Source organism: Strix aluco, chromosome 14 (genome assembly GCF_031877795.1).
Source record: "Strix aluco isolate bStrAlu1 chromosome 14, bStrAlu1.hap1, whole genome shotgun sequence".
Taxonomy (NCBI): Eukaryota; Metazoa; Chordata; class Aves; order Strigiformes; family Strigidae; genus Strix; species Strix aluco.
The window spans coordinates 11,268,944-11,290,366 of NC_133944.1; the positions used below are offsets into that span (position 1 = coordinate 11,268,944).

The 21,423-nt window shown below is 41.5% G+C and overlaps 2 protein-coding genes across 4 annotated transcripts in view; one reads left to right on the forward strand and one right to left on the reverse strand.

The window, feature by feature from the left end:
* The window catches only part of LOC141929954 (transcription initiation factor TFIID subunit 4-like), a 149,885-nt gene extending 144,142 nt beyond the window's left edge, over window positions 1-5,743 (forward strand). Inside the window, exons 15-16 of one of the 2 annotated variants that reach the window (XR_012625159.1) lie at window positions 3,083-3,640; window positions 5,708-5,743. Coding sequence is in view for 1 of the 2 variants with exons in the window: in XM_074840115.1 (XP_074696216.1) it covers window positions 3,083-3,250 (168 nt within the window). In the remaining variant the exon portion in view is untranslated. Of the gene's footprint in view, window positions 1-3,082; window positions 4,922-5,707 lie in introns of those variants that run through there. The other variant, XM_074840115.1, reaches the window with a different exon arrangement.
* Window positions 5,744-6,421: 678 nt separating this feature from the next.
* The window catches only part of KCTD15 (potassium channel tetramerization domain containing 15), a 44,453-nt gene continuing 29,451 nt past the window's right edge, over window positions 6,422-21,423 (reverse strand). For both annotated transcript variants that reach the window (XM_074840118.1, XM_074840116.1), the window contains exons 4-5: window positions 14,287-14,592; window positions 6,422-8,558 (exon numbers count right to left, since the gene is read on the reverse strand). In XM_074840118.1, the coding sequence (XP_074696219.1) occupies window positions 8,403-8,558; window positions 14,287-14,592 (462 nt within the window). In that variant the 3' untranslated portion in view covers window positions 6,422-8,402. The remainder of the gene's footprint in view (window positions 8,559-14,286; window positions 14,593-21,423) is intronic.

A 21,423-nucleotide genomic window follows, 5' to 3' on the forward strand; every position in this document is an offset into this window, starting at 1 on the left:
AGCACAAAATAATTTGTTTGCTCTCTGCTGTCCTGTGGGATTTGCAACTGCCAAGTTCAAGGCAGTCACCAGTCACCTTGGTGTGTTACAAGAAAGTAGGATTGAAGCAGCAAGGGAGAAGAGACAGTGAGGAAAAGGAGGAGATGAGATGGAAGGGGATAAGAAGTCACTATAATTCCTGTACGTAAGCAATCTTGAAGAGGCAGAAAGAGTTCATATATAAATTAAATGGTTTTTTCTGGTCTGGAACATCTTAAATTTCCCCTAAATTATAAATAGAAGTTCACTGATACAAAAACTAGTACTGATGTAGATTTAGGTGGGTGTGATTTGGTAATAGCTTGGGTGTGGCAGGCCAGGAAATAAAGGATGTAAACAATTTACAACCTTCTTTTTTTTATTAGAGCTTTTATCTTTGTAACTCTTATTAGTTGCCATAGATACAGACAACACAGGGCTTGTCTGGGTTAATGAAAAGTCTGTCATGCTGATAAAAAAAATGTGATTTTTCTTGAGAAAAATCTGCATTACTTCAATTCCACTATTCTTGGCAATTAATTTTAACTATGCTTCCATTTGTGTATGTAATTAAAAAATTGTGGCATTTAGTAGTTACATTTTTTATATAGCATCTGCAGAATAATTTTGAGTACAATGCAGTACCAAACAAATTGGTCTTTAATTTAAATTAGAGATCATATTGACAGATACAAATTACTGTTCTGTCAGATTACAGGTGTGCTTCTCTACTTTCTTATGATTTTTTTCCACCTTGTGAAACAATTATAAACATTATCAGGTAACTGGCTCACAAGTGTGGTCATGAATGTGCACAGCTTAATGTCACGTTATGATGTTGCATTAAGAATATATGCTCTTCTTACATAAAAGTTCAGTATCTCAAGTGATAAATGCAATGAATATGACTTAATCACATCTTAATTCCAGCTACTCTGTCCAAACAGAAAGCAGTTATATGCTGTAAATGTACCTCAACTGATTCAAGAAATTATTTTGTATGAAGAAAAATCTAAAAAAATTAAGTAGCTTTTCTGTTAATACTTGGTAAGTGTGTGCAGGATGGTTCTAGTCTGGTGTGCTATGGACAGTATTTTTTAATGAGTTTAAGGTGGCCATATTTCTTAGAAGTGTGTTTGTCACAGGAACTGTAGTCAGGATGAATCTGAAGTAAGTATTACTTGGGGCAGCGGGGAGAGATGCACCATGTGGGGACCAAAGAAGAAAGAAAAATATTTTTGAGTCAGCTTGATTTAAAATAAATACATATACAGTGGTTTCTTGGAGAGTTGGAAACGGTGGCAACAGCCCTGGAAAAGTAGATGCATGGTCGGAGTGCAGGCAAGAGGCAGCTTAAGGTAGGTAGAGTATTGTTCCAGACCTGTGGAAGGTAAAGAGTACAAGTTTAAATGATGCTATTTCTTTTAGGAATGCAAAGCATTTTGGCGTAAAGGCTGAATTCAGAGCACCGCTAAATAAGTGGATTGTGCACTGGGGATGTGTCTGGCTTCAGCATGGATGAGCAACCCTTGCAGCTGCAGCACATGCTTTTCCAATGAGCAGTGAGGTTAGGTGGTAAATCAATTAATCTATTAACAAAACTACTCCGTGCTGGCGAACAGAATCCCTCAGATGAAATGCTCATGGTGCTCAGAAGTTGTGGGATTCTCCCTCTCTGGCCTGCAAGCTTAGCCACATTCATTTTGCTACATTAAGCCTTCTGTGTTTGCGGTTACAAGAGAATAGAATTTGCCCCACTGCTGTAATTTAATAACCAGGTATAGGAGAAATGACTTGAATGGTATAGTTCTGCAAGGACTCTGACTGCTGGTACACAGAGGAAAGCAACAGAGAAAACAGTGCCACATCTTATTTGCAATATACCGTGTATGTTTCCTCTACAATCTTTCAGTAGTAAAATTACCCTTAACTGTATTTTTAATGGCTAGAATCAAGATCCTAGAATAAGTATTTCCTGGGGAAAGAAAGGTAGGTTATTAAGAGCAGCAGTAAATAAATTTGGGATTTTAAAAGAATTGAAAACTTTGCCAGATGTCTTAGAGGTTTGAAAAATAATTTAAGTCTTTTTAGAGATTAAAAGCTGTTTTTCTAAGTTAGAACAGTTTATTTTGCCAGAAATAAATTGGCATTAATAAAAACAATGGTCTCCTAAGGATGAAAAAAGGTTTGAATGTGTGCATGTATCACATTTCAGTTTTAAACGCAACAGAACCGCAGAGAGTCTGTAATTATGTCCTTGCAACTTCTAAATATTCAGATCACAGTGTTCTCAGGCCCAGTTTGTGAATTTTCTCTCTATATAGAAAGCCAGGATGAGGTATTCAGTAATTCAGTACCTTTGAACCAATTTAAACAAACAAACAAACAAAAATTATTTAACATAGCTTTAGAAAATACTGATGTTTGTCATCATTGTACAATGTCTTGAGTCTCTGTGATTTTTCTATTTAGTTTTTCCATCTCTCAGCTGAACATGGGTTGTGTATTCGAGCAGGATTGTTCAGTATCTCCCCACACTGAGCTTTTCTCTTCAATACACCCAGAGGAGAGAATCGGGGTACCCATGGGACTTGCAGCTGCAGAGGTTATTGCAGTAGCAACATCCTGATAGACCACTCAACTTTTTCCAGTCCTAGACCCAGGATGTGGAGTAGGATGGTGCACACATTTGAAATACTAAAGATGACTCTATCTGCTGCAAATAGTTTTGTCCTGAAAAGGCTCCTGAAATTAAACTGGTCAAATACTTCTAAGGTTAACATGACTGTAGCAGGAGAATTAGTCAAGATGTGTTTGTCCCAAGTTGTGAATGAACAAGGTTTAGCCTCACATGTGTTTTCACTTGTTTCTTTACTTGGGTTAACTTGGTGAGACTCAGAAGAACAGAAAAAAATAAATCTCCTGTAATACTTTCAGCATTAGGCTCATAATAATCCATTTAAAATGTTTAAAATAATCCGGCAGTTGTTAGTTGTAAACCTGAGAATACAAGGAAACCCTTCACTGTTGCAGGACTTTTGACTTTGTTGTGTTTTCTTTGTAGGGCCTTGGTATGTCTGGTGGAAGCCAGGCTGGCTTGGGGACTCCTTCATCCAGGCAGTATGCACGACAGAAAATAACTCGCGTAAACCTCAGGGACTTCATCTTCTACATGGAACAGGAAAGAGAAACAAGCCATTCTCTCCTGCTCTATCGAGCTCTGCTTAAATAAAGCCAAGAATTATTCTGATTTCTCCATACAGAAGCTCAACTTGCATTGAAAAGCTGTCATTTTAATGTGCCTTCTATTTTTTTCAGAAGTCAATGTTCCAGTAATTTTGTTTTGTAAAATTGTCAGACACATGCAATAAATTCCCTTTATGTAAAAAAAAAAATAATTATAAAAAACACAAAAAAATGTGCAAAAGGTTTTAAAATGTTAAATCTACAGATAAAACCAACATCAAAGTCTTGCTCCGTTTGGCCCTTTTAGGTAAGGCTGAAGTAGATGGCGCTGAAGTTATGCCCATGGAGACGGCTGCAATGGCTCACCTGAACCATCTTAAGGCAAGGAGGACTGGGACAGGCTCACAGGATTGGGACCTAACCATGGTGTTAACCTGTATGTTCACTTACGGTGCTGGTTTTCTTTTCTTTTTAGTTTTACTAGCACTGTTTCCACTGACTAACCATGGTGATATCTGTTGTTATTTTAAAGTAGTTATAATTGCAAGTTTTTGCACAGTTAAGAGAATAGCCACTGCACACTCTCACAAATTTTATATATTTAGGATTTTTGCTTTTACTGCACAGCTGATTTCCTGAGCCATTTGCTCAACCAAATCCTAAGTGTATGAAATCTGTGCGTTTGGGTCCCAGCTGAGTTCCCTTGACTAACTTCCAGTTGTTTTCTAAATCTCTTCGACCTTTTGCACATTTGTAGCAGCTGGTTAGTAACATGAATCAAAGTTGGGTTTTATTTTCTAAAAAATATTTTAATTTATTTATTGCAAAGAGTATGGTTTAATGGTGGTTTTAAAAGAGAGTATTGTTCAGTAAAGATTTTAGAGTATTCTATATGGATTTTTAAAGTCACTGTAAAGGAAGTTTTGGGGGCCAGTTCCAGGCGTAGAGAATCTCGAGAGCCGGGTGAGCCCTGGCAGCCCGGTGCTGCCGTGCGGTCGGGGCAGCGCTGCAGGGACTGGCGATGCCTTTGCCTTGGACGATTGGACCCGAGGACTCCAGTCCAGAGAGGCTCATGAACAAGCGCATGACTTTAAGCATAACGAGTAGTTTTAAGTACTTAAAGGTGGATGAATGCTTTTTAAATGCTTTGCTGAATTGGAATTTAAGGGGCCCACACCAAAGCCAAGTGAAGTCAGTGTGAGTCTTTTAAATGGGTATCAGATAGGAATACTAAGCAGGCAGGTGGGCACAAGTTGTTGTACTTCAACATAACAGTATTATCAGTAACCATGGAAGGGAGACATTTGCTTATTTATCTTTTCAATTTTTACTATGTTATGCTTGCCACTTTTTTGAGGCAATATTTTTTTTTTTGATGGGAAACCATAGCGAAAGCACAAATAGAACTATTTGTCCAATAGTTTTAAAAACAAAAGTTTTAATTATTTTTTAAGGTTTATGAAAAGCAGAAGAAAATTTATACTGCTGCTATTTAGCCAAAAGATTATTCATAAGGTATTTAAGGCCAGGAAGTGTAAAATTATGTTTTAAATGTATTGATAATTTGTACATATTGTTTATAAAGGCCTTGTGTTTATTAGAATTACGTTATTTTGATGATTTCTGTACATACTCGTAAATACCCCCAATTTGTGTGAAAACATACTCCCTTATTTGTACTTATTTTGTAAAGAAATAAAACAGTTTACTAAAGTAACGCATTGAGTGACATACAGTATTAATTTATCAAACATGAATTTCACATTGTCTTGTAGTTCTTAAGCACTGTTCAGAAACATTTTGCATTAAAATATTAACAGAATACCCACAAAGAAATATTAAAACCAAATACTTCAATGTTTTGTTGTGCTGATTCTTATCCTTTGTCAAACATCTAATAAAATTGTCAACAAACCTCGATGCTATTAATACAGTGAATGAATGCACTCAACAGTTGCTTTCTCAAAAGCGATTAGTCCAATAAGCACAACATAACATTCTCGCTTTCTGTCCGAGACTTGGGAGCACAGTGGTGTAACAGGGTTGTTCAGAAAGTGCTAGCGAAGACTCGTGTTCTTCAAGCCACAGTTTCAGTGCTCAGCAACAGAGAATCAGAACAATTTTGTTTAATCGAATTAGGTGAAAAAAACAGGCTACGTTTACTTTTTGGCCTTCATAATAAAAACATTTGCTGGCTGTGCACCACAGCTTTACTGGAGTTTCTATGGTATTTTAAAACCCGTTTTAGTGATGCTGAGCAATGTTCTTAATTAAGTTATGCTGCTATGGTTTAAGGCCAGAAGTAAAAATTCAAATCAGTCTTTGCTGATATTGCAGCCTAAAAATATAGGGAAATAAGTAAAAAAGATATAAATGAAACTGTAATAAACTTTAAATAAGTGACCTGAAGTTACTAACTAAAAGAACGTGTCCTAGTTGTTTTTTTTAAAAGGCATATTTCTTCTAACAAAGTGATTGTTTCCACATGTCTTCCTTGCCTTAGTGCTACTTTGCAGTCAATGTTGTGATGTCATGGCTCAAACTTTCCATCTCAAGTTCACATTTAACTTGGCTGGCGCAGCCTGGAACCCTTTACGATGCCACCTTAGCGAGCTGCCCTAAGTACTGGAGCTGCTTTATTGAGCTATTAAAAAAATACGGTAAACACAAACTGAAGAAAACCAAACCAACCAACCAACCACAAATACTTCCAATGATCTACACAGATCTAAAAGCATCATCCCGCTTCCAGGCTGGGGAAGAGCTGCCTGCCTGTGCCTTTGGTGGGAGCTGGACGTGCTCAGCACACGGTGGGTACCGGGCGTCTGGTCCTGCTTGCCGAGGGCCCCTGCTGACCCCGGGGGAGGCAGAACTGGGCCCTGGTGTTTAAGTGTAAACGTGAGGTGCTCGCCCTTCTCCCCTGGCTGAGAGGTAACGAGCGGAGAGGACGCGCCAAAAGACGAGCGCTCAGCCGCTGCTAGTGCTAACTCTCCCTGGTCAGGGGGCAGGACAAAAGTGTATACAGGACAAAATAAAAGCTAAACAGATTATTTAAGGATACTCTGAACTTAAAGTGAACTCAATGTATGAAAGTAATAAATAAAACACTTTTTTTTTTCTTTTTGTAAGACTTGGCTACATCAAGCTGAATGGAGCAAAAGGCCGGAGGAGACACAATCAAAATTCTCACCTCTTTTAAACAACATGGGAGATACAGTGAGTGTTCCACCCTACTTGCTTATTTTTCATCACTTACTTTACAGAAATGTTTATGGCATGAAGTACTGTATAAGAAATGTGCATACACAAATACATGACAATTATACGTTAAGTTCTTTACAATATTAAATGTATAATATACAATTCTACAGATATCTTACATACAAAGGTGAATGTTGTGCCATATATTCAAATATGGCAATGCCTAGCAACTTTAGAATGTCGTACAAGTATAAAACCACAAAATAAAATAACTTTACAATTCTTTTAAAGTAGACAGATTTGCTCAACTGTTCTGCTAAGTTAGCAGGCCAACACGTATCAGCTAAGATTTCCAGAAGAGATTTCTGAATTGGGTAACCAAGGTGAGAAAACCTGCAGAGGTCTGATTTTCCACGGAGAAGTATCCAGCCCTTTTCCAAAAATTAGACCCCTGCCTAGATTGTACCTTGGATAGTCAGTACAGCTCTTCGCTTTTGAAAATATTAGTCTGAAACATGATTTTTTTATTTTGCCTGATTGTAATCATTTGGCATTAAAGAATTGTTGACCACTAGTCTGTCCCTTGTTCTATATGGCCATATTTATGCATCTAGAAAGAGTTTAATTAAAATTCAGCATCTACAACAGTATTCTATAAATTAATGTGGGAGAAACTAAATTGTGATTAACACATGAATTAGTTATTGAGGACCCAATCATGCTAAACAGCAATAAACAGGATTTAGCAGAATGCTATTTATAACCTTGCACCTGCAAACATGGTGCTGTCTCCTGAGTTAGGAAGCCCTGCAAGTCAGAGTCGATACCGATTCATGGAAGGAGCAGTAACCTCCTGCAGACAGCGGGCTTCGTTAAAGAGAAAATTACACAGATAGAGGGCAGCTACAGAATCGGTATTTTAATAACAGTTTAAAATAATAGAGGAAAAACAATCTAAATAAAAGGTGGCCTGCTTTCATCAGACAATGGCAGTAGAGCGTTTTAACATCTTTTTGCAAAAATTCCAGACCCATAAAGAGTAGGCTTGTCCAAAATTCTTAATGTTTCCTCCTAAATGTGGGCTTTTACCATGGTTAGTAAATGAGTAACGGGGTGGCAGAGCTTGCTTGGCAGAACCACGCTTCTTTGATGATGCAAAACTTAACAGTTTCTGAGTCAAAACAAGACTGGCTTTAAGAGAACTACAGCTCCATGTTAGGTATGTGACCTTTGTGTGATGGTGGCTGGCATTTTATTTTGTGCTTCCAGATCCCTACTTTTGCAAATATTGCCATAATCGGCCTTGTCAAATTTTCTGTCGCTTTTTTGTTTTGTTTGTGTGGGGTTTTTTAGTACTGAGCACCAGTTGACTATAAATTGGTCCTTTTCTGATTCTGGATTCTGTCCACAGAGAGATATTTCAGTTGGAAATGTTGTATAAAAATAAGCCATTTGCTAGCACGAGTGAGTACAATCACAGAAGTGTAACGTAATGTATGGAGGTGTAAAGCACGTCTGATATGAAGGAGGTGTGGCAGTCAGGGAAGATACTCAGTGCAGTTTTTAGTGTACCATCTTCCTCTTGGAGGCGCCCACTTCCACGCGTCACAGCACTGGGGTACTGTCGGAAAGGCTGTCAGAACCATTTCTCCTGCTGATCTATTAAAATTGCTTTAATCGGTCTTTCTGTGGAAGTCCAGTCTAGGGTCAGGGGTTTCTGAAGCTTTGCCTTTTACACCACCACAGCTGTTCAGCCCAAAGTACATTCCCAGCAGGCCTCGTACGCTGAGCATGCTCAGGAATTTCATCGTGAAAAACGGACAACTGCTTTTTCAAATGCATTTCATGGCTGGCTATGTGACAGGTAGTTTCAGAATACCACTAATTGGCAACATAAAGTCAAAATCTGTTTGCTAATACTGTTTTGCAAATCCTTAAGAGTTTCACATAAGGGACTATTAAACACTTCTACGGTTACAAAGGAGTACGGGTAGGGTCTAGTCCAGGGGCTCCTGTTTTATTCTGATTGTTGGGGTAGGTTGTGGTCGTCTGTCTTCACGACACAGCACGTATTCACTGAACTGAGAGGAATCCACCCCACCACCGCATGAAGCTGCCACATTAAATCCCTTCTGAAATAATCTTTCGAGCACCTGCAATGTGGGGAAAAAAAATCAGATTAATATTTAGCAAATTTTAGTGATAAAAGCATTCAGGAGCACTGGATCTAAATGATGGATTTAGTCTTTCGAGTCCTTGTTGAATGAATATTATTCAGCTATAATTCTATAACTTATTCTTAAATGACTATACTGTGATTAAAGTCTCGCTCTCAGCAAACCTCTGCAGAAAACAAAAATTAATCAAACAAATAAGCACTCTGCAGAGCAGCTTAGTACATTATATAGTAAAATACTGGACTGTGGTGATATTGATGCTATCTCTTACTGCTTATAGAAAACAACATTGGGTTTAAGTCGTAATAAAAAGTGCCCATTATTCATTAGTAATATGAACAGTCTTACAGAAAGGGGCTGAAAATGTTTCTCAGCTCTTCCTTGGCAGATGATAATGTCTTAGGAGTCTGAGTGACGCTTCCACCAGATCTTCACGGAAATCACAGCTGTGAATTTTCCCTTGCTGGAAGGGACCACTGCTTTTAGCAAAGCACGGCAGGGACGGGATGCAGAGCCAAGACGTGGACAATAGGGAAACATTCTGGCCCAAGAACGAGGTTAATTTGTATTGCCCAAGTATGTATTTTCTCCTTCTCCTTCTAAAGAAAAGTTGGTGCAATTTAGATGCATGAATTTAAGGAACCCAGAGGCAACTTTAATTTCTGAGACTGTCACACAGCACATTACCCTAGGATATACTGATCTTGGCAATATGATCGGGGCCGTGTTTTCACATGCGTGAGCATGTTGATATACGGTTTCCCAGCAGAGCACGACGCACACAGACTTTTCTCAGCATTAGGTGAGAGCAGATGCCAGATCCACCTTCAGCAGAGCTGCAATGCAAAATCCACTGCAGGAGATGCCATGTTCCCTCCTTGCCGCTGGCGGCTCTCCTGAGTCCAGGGCAGCAGCCTGGAAAAATGATTCCTGCGTTTTTCTCTACTGATAAACGCCATCAAGGGGAGCAGCCTGTATTGTTCTGTAACAGTCTCCACAAGGTACCACTTCCATTGCTACGGCACGTGGGCCCACTGTACTGGGAAGTGAACCCAATGATTTACTAAACCTGAGGAGGACCTTGGTAACACCGGCATCCCCATGTGACAGCCATCAGCCACCCACAACAAGAGGGACTAAACTATTTAAAAACTTGTTCACTCAACCTAGAGAAGTGTCTAAGCACTATACCCACCTTCAGATGGAGCTGACTCGTACATTTCATGGGTTTATGTTATACAAAGAATTTATTTCTTTTTTGGTTTTACTAGCCCTGTGAGCACTTCAGCAGTTAAACCTACTGCAGTAGTACTTAGAAGTCTTATGTTTGAAGGCCTAAGCTGACTGTTAAAGATCCGCACACCAGACCACTGCCCTCACCCTCACACACAGACCCACATGAGGCCACGGTGCATTTCTTAGCGCACCATTTCTTTTGCCTGAATGTTGGCTTTGCTTTCTCCAGAAACATCAGTTTGGAGCCTTTATTAAGGGTAACTGATTTCAAAAGCACAACTGTATCCAAGGTGGTATCACAGTGCAGTGCAAACCATGGCAGCAGCATTTGCTGGTTTTAATCCGTGGGAACCCTCCTTTGAGTTCACCAGCACTACCCATCTGCGTTTTAATCCATGGTTTGGGATTTTAGTGGTAACTAAAACCTTGTACTTGCTACCCTGACTGCTGAGGACAGGCAAAGGAAAGGAGCTGCTCTAGCTCAGCTCTGCTTAAGCCATGCCAAATCTGCTGGAAATCAACTTGCCTGAGGAGCTCTGCCTGGCCTGGGGACACAGCGACTTACATTCTCATAAAGTCGCATCTGCCAAATCTCACTGACTTTTGCCCTGATTTCTATATACTTTATACTGTAAGAAAGTTGTAGAACTGAAAGATCAAAAAAACACTCCAGTGCATGGAAGAAAAATGAACCTGGAGAGATTAAAAGAAGGGGTGGGAGACTGGGTTATCAAAATATATGAGAGATAGAGAAAGCTTACAACTCTTTTATTTGTCCGGGCTGTATGCAGCCTGTAGGACAGAAATGGGGTGCAGACACTAACCCTTGTTCCTGCTCAAAGAGGAAGGCAGGAGTTTGACAGGGAAGGAGAAGTAAGACCTCATCAGACTGCTGTTTCACAGGCTGGAGTGTATTTTGACTGTATTATGTATCTCTGTTCCTAGACCTGGCAAGATGAAGAACAAGAGGCCGCCCAGCCACAGGAAAGGAGGCTTCTTCCATATAACTGGATAGCAAAACAGAGGATTGACAGGTACGATTTCAGAGAGAGACATGACTTCAAAATCCTTGCTAAAACAGTTTTAAAATCAATTTGCTTGTAAGACAAAACAAACACGGGGGTGCCCTTGGCTTGCCTTGGTCCAAAGCTATGGAAGGCTGCATGTTAACATAGGACTCTCCTTTACCAAGCCAGCTCTCTGCAAACACACAATCCAGGTAGACGTTACACCTTAGAGCACCACGCGCAGAACAAAGCGATTCATTTTTGCTACCTACGTGCTCAAAGGACTAGACTGCAGGCTATAATCTAGTGTTAAAAACCTTGGTATCATCAATTTTCTCAGCAAGAAACAAAACAGGCCAAATCCTGTAAACAATGCAGAGAATGTTTAAATATTGTAGAGTTTTAAGTGTAACTTGGATGAGGTTGAGCTCAGATCTATGGAGAAAGGCTCCTAAAGGCTGCTTCCATGTGCGCTGAGCACTGGTTTGTATGCACCAGCGTGTGCACAAATGGCATGTTGAACATGAACAGATTTAAATGCCATTTAGTGAATTTGGCTCTATGCACATTACTTTTTCTGAAGGTAAGATACAGACAGAGGGAAACCAGTAAGAGTCCCTGAATCACATCAGAGCTACTTTCCTGTAAATCTCCAAAGAGAATATGCCAAAAAGTGAGTATCAGCTGTGATTCTCCTACGTATAGGGAGACACACACAGAGTATTAAATAGAGGATTTGTGCTAGGATTTAATATACTCTGTCTTCCAGTATTCCGAGCACATCTGATTTTGTTGGAAGGTTTTCCAAATAGAAACATGATACTTTGACTTAGTGCATTTCATTTAAATTTTGCAGAATACTAACAAATACATTCTTAATTATGAAGATTCAATGTTCAACATATACAAGCATCAGAGAATTTTCTCAAAGGTAAGCTCATGTATCCCACCAGAAACTGTTGCAAGGAGTTGAAAAACCAGTGTCAGTCTTAAGAAAACTCTATATACCTATATGTAATTACAAACGGGTGTTAAATTAAGAGCTGCTGTATTTTTTTGGCTAACACTACCTACTCAGTGTTGACATTCTTTGTTTAATATGCACAGTTCTTGACACAAAACATTTAATGAAAATATTTTCCAAAGATCCAAAGAATTTATAAAGATTGCAATTGTGCTACCAAATATATTCAGCAGGGCATAGGGAGACAAAAGTGGTGTATCTCAGCAAACAGCAGACAGGTTTACTGCATCACTCTTCGAGAGTCTTTGGAAATGATTCTGCTTTCCCAACCACTACCTCTCCTAACCCATCTCCCTTAAGTCTGTGCATTTGCTTCACTGTACTTCCAACATCTGACTTAATATTGTTTTGCCAAAAAATCCTGGGAAGGGGAAGGGCAGCGCCTATGTGCTGACCAGAGTCCATCAGAGCCAATGATAATTAGCTGCTGATTTCATCAGCCTTTGGTCTCAGAAATGCATCATTTTCCAGAAAGTGTTTGAAAACACTTTCTATTAATTATATAGTAAAATGATGTAATTTAGTAAAATGATGTAATTTAATAATATTATTTATACGGTAGACTCTTTGACAGAAATTTTTTTTCACAACATGAACTTGCAAAGAGACTCTTTGATTCTGTCTGAATTTTGACTGAATTCAAAACACATTCAAATAATAACAATAATTAGCATTCAGCTTTTACTACAAACACACATTTCCTACCAGTACGCCACTGTGGATAAAATAGAGCCAAAAGCTAAGCCATGTGGGCATCCAGAGCTTTGACTGGCTGCTTGCAGTGCTGAACCCATCAGTGGCTTGCAGAGACCCTTTATTGTTTCAGTTATTCCGATTTCTTGCACGCATCTGACTGTATCACATGGACAGTGTGGCTGAGACATGAACACACTTCCCTATCCACTTACCTTAGCTAAACTGCAGCTGCTCCCTTCCCCACCCAGCACAGTGATGAATTCATCACTGTTCCCACTGCCAGCAAACAGATCTGCCTCTGACCCACCTCCAGCCTTCTGGTTTTGGGGCAGCCCACTCTAAACCTTGACAAACGTGAAATTGCTAAGGACTGTGCAAAATTAACCACAGGCATCAGACTGTTAAAGTTTAACCAAATAAAACACTTGGGAGTCTTGAACCAAAGATCACCAAAAATAGCTGGGTTTAGAATGGTTTCAGTCAAAAGCGTCTATCAGTGCACGGTGCGCCAGGGAATGCTGCTGCAAGGAGGGAGGTGTCAGTGTCTACTGCAGGTTGTTAAAACAACTCCATCCACCTTTACATATTCTGGTAACTGCAGGTCTCCCAAAAATGTTGTTACCTGGCAGCTTGGGAGATGGAGGGTGCCTTACCTTGCCATGTAATAACACCAGAAGGAAGCACGGGCTCTAGGTTCTTGCCCTCCCTTGCTATTACGCCTCCCTCCCCAACCTGTCTGGCCAGTCTGTCCCTTGGGCCAGCTCTTCTGTGCGTATTTGCCCACAGGGAAGTTTATCAAGACCACTATGGCATTTCCCACAGCCCAGTTAATGTCTGCAGCCACAGCCTGTCTGCAGGGGAAGGTAACTTTGAAAATATTCCCCTATAGGTTGATTTCACTTTCCATAATACAAGTATTTGCAGTGCATTTTAAAGACATACATGCAAAAACCAAGAGCTCTGTTTTGCCCTTGTTAATTAAGGCACAAGTTAACAGCATCATCAACACTGTTCCTTCTCCACAGCCCAAGGACAGCTACAACACCAAAGCTTTGGCCACAGTGGCGGTGATCCCTTGTGAGATGGCATTTCTTGCCCATAAGGCTGCTGCCTAAACACAAGCCACATATTTATTTCCACTACCATCCACCTATCTGTCCAGTTATCTTCTTTTGTTTCATATGTTTAATTTTAAACCTAATGTCAAAACTCTGAGTATAAAATGAAATACATTTTGTTTAAAATACTCTGGGCAATTTTTATAGAACATCCTTTTGAAAAAAAAAAAGTGCAGAGATCAATTTTTTTAAGTCCATCCCGCAGGCACCATCATTTAATTATGAGTGAGACATAAATTATGCATTTACACATTGTTGCATTTTCTATAAAATGGTGTGGAGATTTTTTTTTGTAGTTTTTGGAACTCTCTCTTTCTTCCTGGGGGCACTTTGGAGGAAAAAAAAACTGCTGCAGGCTATACATTGATGAAAAAATTAGCATTTATCAGTATAACACCATTATGAGACCAGCATGGCACTAACATACACAAAATCTAAATCTATTTTTCTGCTTAGACTTAGGAAAACCTGAAAGACTGTGATCTCACCAGGCAGAAAATGTCTCCTTGCAGTATAAGCACTGAAGGTAATTGGGCAGAAGCAAATAATTTGCATATAATTGAACACAAAATAATAAAAAACCACCCCAGCAAATAGATGAGCCAGCACCAAAAGGCCATTACCTGCACTGAATTCAACCGGCAGTATCCGTTCAAAGGAAACCTAATAACGTGGGTAGGGTCCTGGTTCCAGCCTGCATTTACGGAGTTGCACATGACGTCCCCAGTCTCCGGGAAGATCTCTTCTATTAAAGCTTTCTCCCCGCTCAATGCAATTCTTTCCCCCAAATCTGGAGTCACTCTTACGACCAAGCAGTCACAAGGCTGGAAATGTTTCCTTTGTTCTTTCTCTTGTTTCCATCGCTCAAGTTCCTTAATCATTGGCTGCAGCTGGTAATACTTTGCTTCTTCATATAAAAGATTAAAGTCCTGGGAAAAAAAAAAAAAAAAGAGGGAGAGAGAGAAACTAGAAATGCTTATAGTTCTCTTTTAAAAATGAGTATTGTTCCTATTTGACCTACTTAGGCTTATGTATTGTCAGCAAGAGTGCAAAGGCAACAGGTATCCACATACTTTGTCTTCGTCTTACACCTACACAGAAAGCCACACTGTGTTAGTGTTGAATCCATCTGAGCTGACCGTGAAGTTCCCATTGCACTGAATTATTCTTTCATTTATTATCCCACAAGCTCAATGCCAGAAGGCTTTACTTTTGGATTAAGAAATCAAAATAACTGGTTGCAATAAGCAAAGCCTGCTGATGTAAGAGAAGATGTCCTGAGCCCTAATCTTCACTCTTGGCCTCAGATATTCACTCCTGATGTTACACCAGAAGATCTCGGGCTTCGCTTCCACCTCTCGCACACGTGTTACAAGACAGAGATGTCAGTTCAGCTTCACTTCTCACCTGTCTTTGCTGAGTCTGAAATTCAGCTACAGCAGCTCAGCTGCTCCCTGCGTTTCATGATTATTCATGTATTTAAAGCACACTTTGGAGCCTGGTAAATTATACAGAGGTAGTGACCTGACCATCCTGCTGGCTGGAAGCTCAGCTGTGCACTCCAACAACTTAAAAGAAACAGTTCTTCCCAGCCATTTGTCCATCAGCTCACTTGGGCTTTGGGCAATTCAAATTCCCAATCTGATCCAATTCCCAGTTCATTGATTGAGATGTCTTCTGCACATCCTCATTAAAAATTTTTCATCAGATTTCTGACAGATCTTTCCACCTCAGCTTAAACACATGAGAGTATGTTGAGGTAAGGGGTGTTAGCAGCCCCCCAGACCCAAGGAGGCAGCAGTGCCCACCAGACCAAGAGAGGGGGAAGCACCCAGCGGGCAGTTCGCTTCCACTGGCCCCACCGCCTCCTTCAGCCTCCTGAAGGGAAGAGGAGCAGTAAGAGCACAACACCAGCTCCTCTCTGCAAAGACCTGCCATTTGCTTTCCTGGCTCTTACGTCTGTTTACAGATGGAAATGCTGCACCACGGGTACACTATGTGACTTTTGTGGAGTATGCTGTAAGTCAACACCTGGACATAAAGGCCAGTTCTCTACCACTGCAATGAAATGAAATGAAAAATCACAAGAGTGAAATGACTGGAATCTTTTGTACTGGAAAGAAGGGCATGACAAGAAGTAATCAAGAAATGGGCACCAAAATTACATGAAAAATAACAGCAGCACTACTGCTCCAGGACTCAGGGAAGAGGGGGAATCAAAGGCCAATGAACATGCAGCACAAAAAGGTGCAACTCTTCACAGCAGCTTGGAATTAACCTGTAAAATCTGCTGCTGCAGGATATTACTGAACCAAAGTAGTTAGCCGTGCTCAAATTTGGCACCACAGACCCACCGCCGGTAGTGGAGAGGTGCTCCTTCACCCCAGGGCTGCCTACAGCCTGGAGATGTATGAATATTCATAGTGACACTGGCAAGGTTATCACATTACAGAAGGGACATCTGATCCTTTACATCGCTTTGATGTCTGTTAAGGCTGGACAATACACACACCACTAAGGGAGAAGAAAGGACTGGAGAAGGCACAGAGAGGAAAGAGGGATAAGAGCAAGTGGGAAGAAATGAGGGCAACAAACACATTCATGGAAAGTAGCTGGAAGACGAAAAACAACAGGAAGATTAAAGAAGAAATCATATAGAAAGCATGCTGCAAACAACTGGAGTTGGGAACAGGCCAGACGAAGAGGCGTGGAGACTGGCTGCATTACCTGGTCTCAGGTAAGACATCAGCCCCAAAGCCTCCTCCCCTGATGGAAGGTTTTTTCCCCCCTCCCCAAAATCAGCACTCTAATGAACCATTCCTGCTTTTCTCTGTCCACCGGTTGAAGCCCCTGGTTACTGAACATGGGATTCCTTTAAACCTACAGGGATTAGTGGCCTAAATTAAAAAATCAACCCCTGCCCCAAATGTTCTGAAATCTTCTTCATGCAGGACACTGGAGCACCAGAGTCCACCACCTAACTGCGTTCATTATAGAGGTGTGTGCAGGGGCCTATCAAATGTTCACTGGGCATCTGCTGGTCCCATGTATCTCTTTCTTGAGCAAAGAAAAACATGCAATGCTGAGGAAAAATGCAATGCTATAGAGTGAACAGGAGCATCCAGTGCTTACTGAAGGGAAGGAAAAGTCTCCTGTTTTCAGTAGGTCCTGAAAAACTAGTTTTAGAATATCTTTTTTCATGGTCGCTATAAAATAACATATTATTTGCAAGGTCAATCAAATGAGTATGTGCTAAGAAAACTCAACAGTAAAACCTAGAAGAGGTGGTACAGGAATATAAAACCCAATGCTTCATTTCTGAAAGTAGAGAGAGGCACAGTGCTCCTGAGGCTGGATGCAAAGCCCATTACATTCATGAGAGTCTTTTTGACTGACTTCACCAGGCTTTGGACAAGGCTGACAGTGTCCTGAATCTCAGGAGTTCAATGGTCCAGCACCCCCAGGCCAAAATAGTAATGCCATAAAGCAAACAAAACCAGGATCACACCACCTCTGCCTCCCCCACAGCCACCTATTAGCCCACCGTATCAAATGCAGCTCTTTAGTGACTTCTGCTAGCCATCTTTTTTCCTAATATAAACAAGATACATTTTATATTCCTATACCATTTTGTGATAAGACAACCAGTTTTCAAATGAAACAGCTCTTCTATTACTGTTCCCAGAACAATACAGCCACGCTTCAGATGGCTGTGTGGAAATCAGGGCTGTGCTGGAGCATCACGTGCTCTGTGGGATGAGGTGTCATAGCTGCCAGGGTTAAGTCAAGGTGTTTGGTTACTTTCTAAAACAGGTCTCTCATCTCTGTGTCCATTCCACACTTAGGACTGAGCACAAATATGCTGGAAAGGGTTCTGCACCTGGAAGAAGGGGTTTGTAACAGAAGCTGGGAATCTGAGGCGTGCTGGTGTGAAGAGGCAACATGCACGTCTGGTGTTAGGGAGTCTGGGCACCTATTACCAGGCAGTGGCAATAAAGAGAATTTGTTGCACTGTAACAAGCAGAAGGGATAAAAAAGCGTCTTCTGCTAGGTAAGAGAAAATCCACTGCTGTCCACTAGTGCCAGCGCTGGGAAGGGACACCTTCCTTCTGTGACCCCCCCATGCCATGTACCACAAGCTGCCCCTGAGCAGCCACCACCAGCACAGCCTGCCCCACCGCCCTGACCCGCTCCGGCTCCTGTAACAAGACATCTGGTGATTCTGCACTGAGTGACTTGGGCACCGCTAAGGAATTTGACAAGGTATTTAGGGAGGGAAGAGGATTTTTGCAAAACCGGTAACAAAGAACGAATGGCTCACAGAGTGGCGGTCCAGTTCTCCAAAGCCTGTGCTTGGGCAGGGTAATGGACTCAACACACTACTAAGTAAAATCTTCTCGTTCAGGTTCTAGACACCATTCAGAGCACTCTGCATCTGTGACCAGACTGGAAGCAACGCTCAGCTCTGGATTGTCTACATAGGATGCTCAGGATGCCCAGGTAATACTGACAGAGCTATTTCCACTCTTGCACTGTAGATATAAAATCCTACCCTGATGATTTGTAAAAGTCTAACATGAAATATGAAGCAGAAGAATTCAACCCACAAGGGACCTCACCAGGGAGGTGCCACAGGAGCTGCAAGAAAACATTTCCATGCTGCTCGCTTTGATAAGTTACCAAAGGCAGATGCAAACACGAATCTTCTTAGACCTATCCAGAAGAGGCACATTTCACTGAAACAGGCACAGGAGTAGCTACAGGGTGTTAACTGCCTAGCGCAGTGGCAAAGTGCACAGTTTCACTGAAACTCAGCCTCAGAGAAGCCTGCTACAGCTTCTGTCCCAGGCGTACACTGACAAATGCATACAGATACTGCACCCTCTCTCTCATGGGGGCTCCAGCCCCAGCATCAGTGCAGCGTTACTGAGCAGCAGGCAGCATCCCGCAGCAGATTTTGTACGGTATCCAGGAGTTCCTTGTCCTGCAGGACTAATGAAGCATCTCCCATTTCTTCTAGGGATTGCTTCCCTACCTTCCCAACTTCTTAACAGCAGTGTACCTTGTGGCAGCACAGCCCAGAGCCAAGCACTGTGTATTGTAGCTAATGGAGCTGACTGTGTTTAGCCAAGGAAAATTGCTTTACTCCGAAGGTAATTCCCACCAGCCAAAGTCCCTGCTCACAAGCAGGATGCTCCTTGCTAGACTGAAAGGGGAGATGGACAGTCCAGCCTCTGATTTTGCTGTAAAGTACCACAAAAAGCCTTCATGAGCTACCGTGAGCCTTCAACTTCTTGTAGCTTTTGTAGGAACTAGTGGGGAAGTTCTGTCAGGTCGCATGGAAAAGGGAGCAGATAGCCAGGTGGGATGCACACCACCTTTCTCCATCCACAACTTCTGGACATTTAGATCTCATGGGAAAGATAAACAGATCTTTCAAAGATGCAGCTTTTTGCCTTTCACAATATAATTTTCTCCTCATGATTCGGTAGAAAAGCCTTTTTTTTCTGGTGGATTTCATGTTGGCTAAATTCTGCAGTCACCTCTGACAAGGGTGACATCTTCCTGGGGAGGAGACGGGAAGTGTGACTGCAAGGCCAGTTGTGCTGCTGTTTCGACATCAGTGCCAGTGGGTCAGTAGAGATCTGCTAACTACAGGCAGAGACAGCCAACAGAAACCATAAAATCATGCCTCCCATGAACCTGATGCTGTTCTCTCAGTACTAAAGAGGTCCTTTATTTTTGTACCTAACGTTGACTCCTGAACAGGCTGAAATAGTTCTTTCTGCCCATTTTTCACTTGTTATTCTTTGTTACATGAAACAACAAACTGTCATCCTGACTCAATGTTTCTTTTATATTTTAGTGCTGTGAAGATCTGACTCCTGGCTACGAGAGAAAGTTGCTCACTTCTATGATGACAACTGCGCCATTTACTAAGGTCAGTTTGAGAGTACTTAAAGTTAGATGCAAGCACACTAATTTTAAAATGATATTAATAAATTAGCGTGGTGGCCTTGTCTGGTGCTACAGGTGACGCCTGTAATCCATACAAAATTCAGATGTCCTATGCATTTGTGCTCTTCCCCTCCTTAAGATGGAGTAATAATATAGACATTGCTTATGTCTGTGTTTGACAATCTCTAAGCAGAGAGTGAGTCTCAAATAACTAGGTACGATGGGTCCTGGTTTTGCATGAAGTTATGTATTGGCAGTGAAAGGGACAGACAGATGCTGCTCATAAATGTCCTGGGGAAACACCTCTGGTGGTGTGTGGAGATCAAGGCAGAGAATATTTGGGCTGCAGAGGAGGGGCAGCTCCTGGCCCAGACACCCCATAACCCAGCAGCATAGCAGACTGAGGGGTGCTGGCTCCACACTCTGCTCGCGGACATTTGTTGCTCAAGGTGTCACAGTCCCATGTGCGGGACTCTGAACCGGTGTAGGAAGAGGGAGCTGTAAGCAGCTCCGGGCTGCTCGCCATCGCCTCGCTCAGCATGGGCTGGCTGCAAAGGAGAACTGAGCCAAACAACTCAGTAATTTCTCAGCATACTTCATGCGGCTTAAAATCCCCCAACCCAGGAAAATGATATGAACTATTAGAGTGTTGCTTTCAGTGGGGAGACCTGTCAGTTATTAAACACTTTTAAGTTCTGGCTTATTAGTAGTTGGAAGTGTAATTAATATTCACTGTAAACACACCAGTCAGACTTGATAATAAAGAATCACTAGCCTAGGAACACATACCCCACTTTCTCTGCATTTCAGTGTTAACTTAGTCTGAAAACAACACTTAAATAGCAAACACAATAACGCTGGTGCGGTACTAGCATTCCAAACTTTCCAAAATAACCATCTGAGCAGCAATTCAAGTTGAAAAGCAACTTGGCTAAACCTTGAGGCTAATAAACTGCTTGATTAAATTAAGGGGTAAAAACTAATAAATATTCAAAACACTTGATAATGCTTTGTTTGACATAAAGAACATTTAATGCAAGTCTCACTGGAAAACCTGTCAGGTTTTATACCTTAAATAGAGTTTTGCATTTAGAAACACCGAGTGATTCCATTTGCTGCCTTTGATTATTGTCTTCTGTCACTTTAATCATGCTGGTAAAATTACACGATTTCTGTGAAGTCAAATCCGTTTACAATGCAGTTTTAATATAGCTTTGCAGCGCATTCTTCTATGCATTTTTATTTAGTTACTCCCTACCTAGCAATACTTTGCTTTGTTCTTGAGCCCTCATTAGCCTGGGGTTTGCTCTAAAGCTCTCCCAGGGAGGAACTAAATAAAATACAGTTAACCCTATGCAAAGAGATGGTCTGGAACAACGGACTGAGCCTGGGCACAGCGCCGGCTCTCCCAAGTCTCTCCCAGCCCTGCCAGCGGCTCGCTGTGCAGACAAGTCCTTGGCATCCACCGGCACTCTCACCTCCAGGCTCTTACTGAATCCTGCTGGTTTTGTTTCACAGCACCTCTGAAACCTGGATGCCAGTTGAGGCCATGATCAGCTCGAACCTCCTCTCTTCTACCCTCTCTTCTCATGCCTTCTTGTCGCACTAGATTGTCCAGAACACGGCTGCTAAAGCATCTCACTGGTGTTTCACCTGTATCGCTTCTCCACCCACCCCCCTCTACTTGATCCATCTTACAATCCACAGGACTGGTCTGGTGTTTAGCTTCACTCCTACCTGCGTGTTTTCTCCGATTTCTCTGTAAAGAGCTTTTCTTGCATCCACCCCTCAGTGTTCTGGCT